The following is a 1,003-nucleotide window of genomic DNA, read 5'->3' as shown; positions in this document are numbered from 1 at the left end:
CTCCCGCTGCTCCGTGCCAGCCCTGCCGGGGCTCGGCCACGCCTCCGGAGCTCAGGGCTTCGCGTGGAGGCAGACCTGAGCGTCCGGAACTACGACACTCCTGACGGGCCTGGTGTGCACGGGGCACCTGGACCTCTTAGGTCTGCAGCAAGGTCTTGGGAGGACTGCCTGGAGGAGGTGCTGAGGTTAGCACTGAAAGGAGGTTAGAGCATCCCAGCGGGTGCACATCCAGTGCAGGGGACGGAGCAGGCGAGTGGGGGCAGGGCCTAGGCAGGGCCGAGATGTGATCGTGACCTAAGGCAGCAGGGCTGGGGTGTCTGTCCCCAGAGCTCAGCACGGCCCCGCCACCGCCGGGCCGGCCCCCACTATCACCTCGGCCCCAGCCTGAGGGCCTCGTCAACCATCGCCCTCCTTCACGCCTGGCCCTACGTCGCCCCTTTCCCACCCTTCCCCCAAAGTCACCAGGACCACATTCTTAGAACAGAAACCAGGCTTTCCTTCCAGAACTGCGTTCCTGCCACCTGCCGGCTCTTTCCCGCACACTCTCCTTTACTCCAGCCAGGCTGGCGTCCTCCTCCAGGCCCAAGGCGCCTGACACCCCCGCCTCGAGGTGGTCCCGCCACTCTCGCTCCTGCCGGGCCCGTGGGCCCCCCAGGCATCCACGTGGGCTCTGCTCAAAGGCCTTGTCCACACATCTTTTCCAGTCCATCCAACCCAAACTGCTCTCCCGCTGGCTCCCACTTTGCTTGTGCCACTACCGGATACACCACTGATGCATGGATTTGGTCACAGCCGGCCTGCCCGCCCGGACTGGGGTGCAAGCCTCCTAGAAACAGGGGCTGGCTCCATTCTTGTTCAGTGCTCTACCCATGGGCCAGAACAGTGCCTGCCGCGTGGTGGCGACTCAGCAAACATCTGTGGGCTGCATAGACAAATTGCCCTTCATGACTGATGTGGTCCTGAACCCAGACAATGGCAGGGGAGACAGCCCTGGTGGGTGGTA

At 64.1% G+C, this 1,003-nt stretch overlaps 1 protein-coding gene across 1 annotated transcript in view; it reads left to right on the top strand.

Annotated features, from left to right (window-relative positions):
* Positions 1 to 1,003, top strand: part of COL22A1 (collagen type XXII alpha 1 chain) — a 189,725-nt gene that overhangs the window by 76,958 nt on the left and 111,764 nt on the right. The window contains exon 22 of the mRNA XM_029923332.1: positions 21 to 185. Within this exon, the coding sequence (XP_029779192.1) occupies positions 21 to 185 (165 nt within the window). The remainder of the gene's footprint in view (positions 1 to 20; positions 186 to 1,003) is intronic.

The sequence above is a fragment of the Suricata suricatta genome, chromosome 15 (assembly GCF_006229205.1).
Source record: "Suricata suricatta isolate VVHF042 chromosome 15, meerkat_22Aug2017_6uvM2_HiC, whole genome shotgun sequence".
Classification (NCBI taxonomy): Eukaryota; Metazoa; Chordata; class Mammalia; order Carnivora; family Herpestidae; genus Suricata; species Suricata suricatta.
The sequence above is the reverse complement of the archived record's forward strand: the minus strand, read 5'-3'. Positions and strand labels throughout refer to the sequence as shown.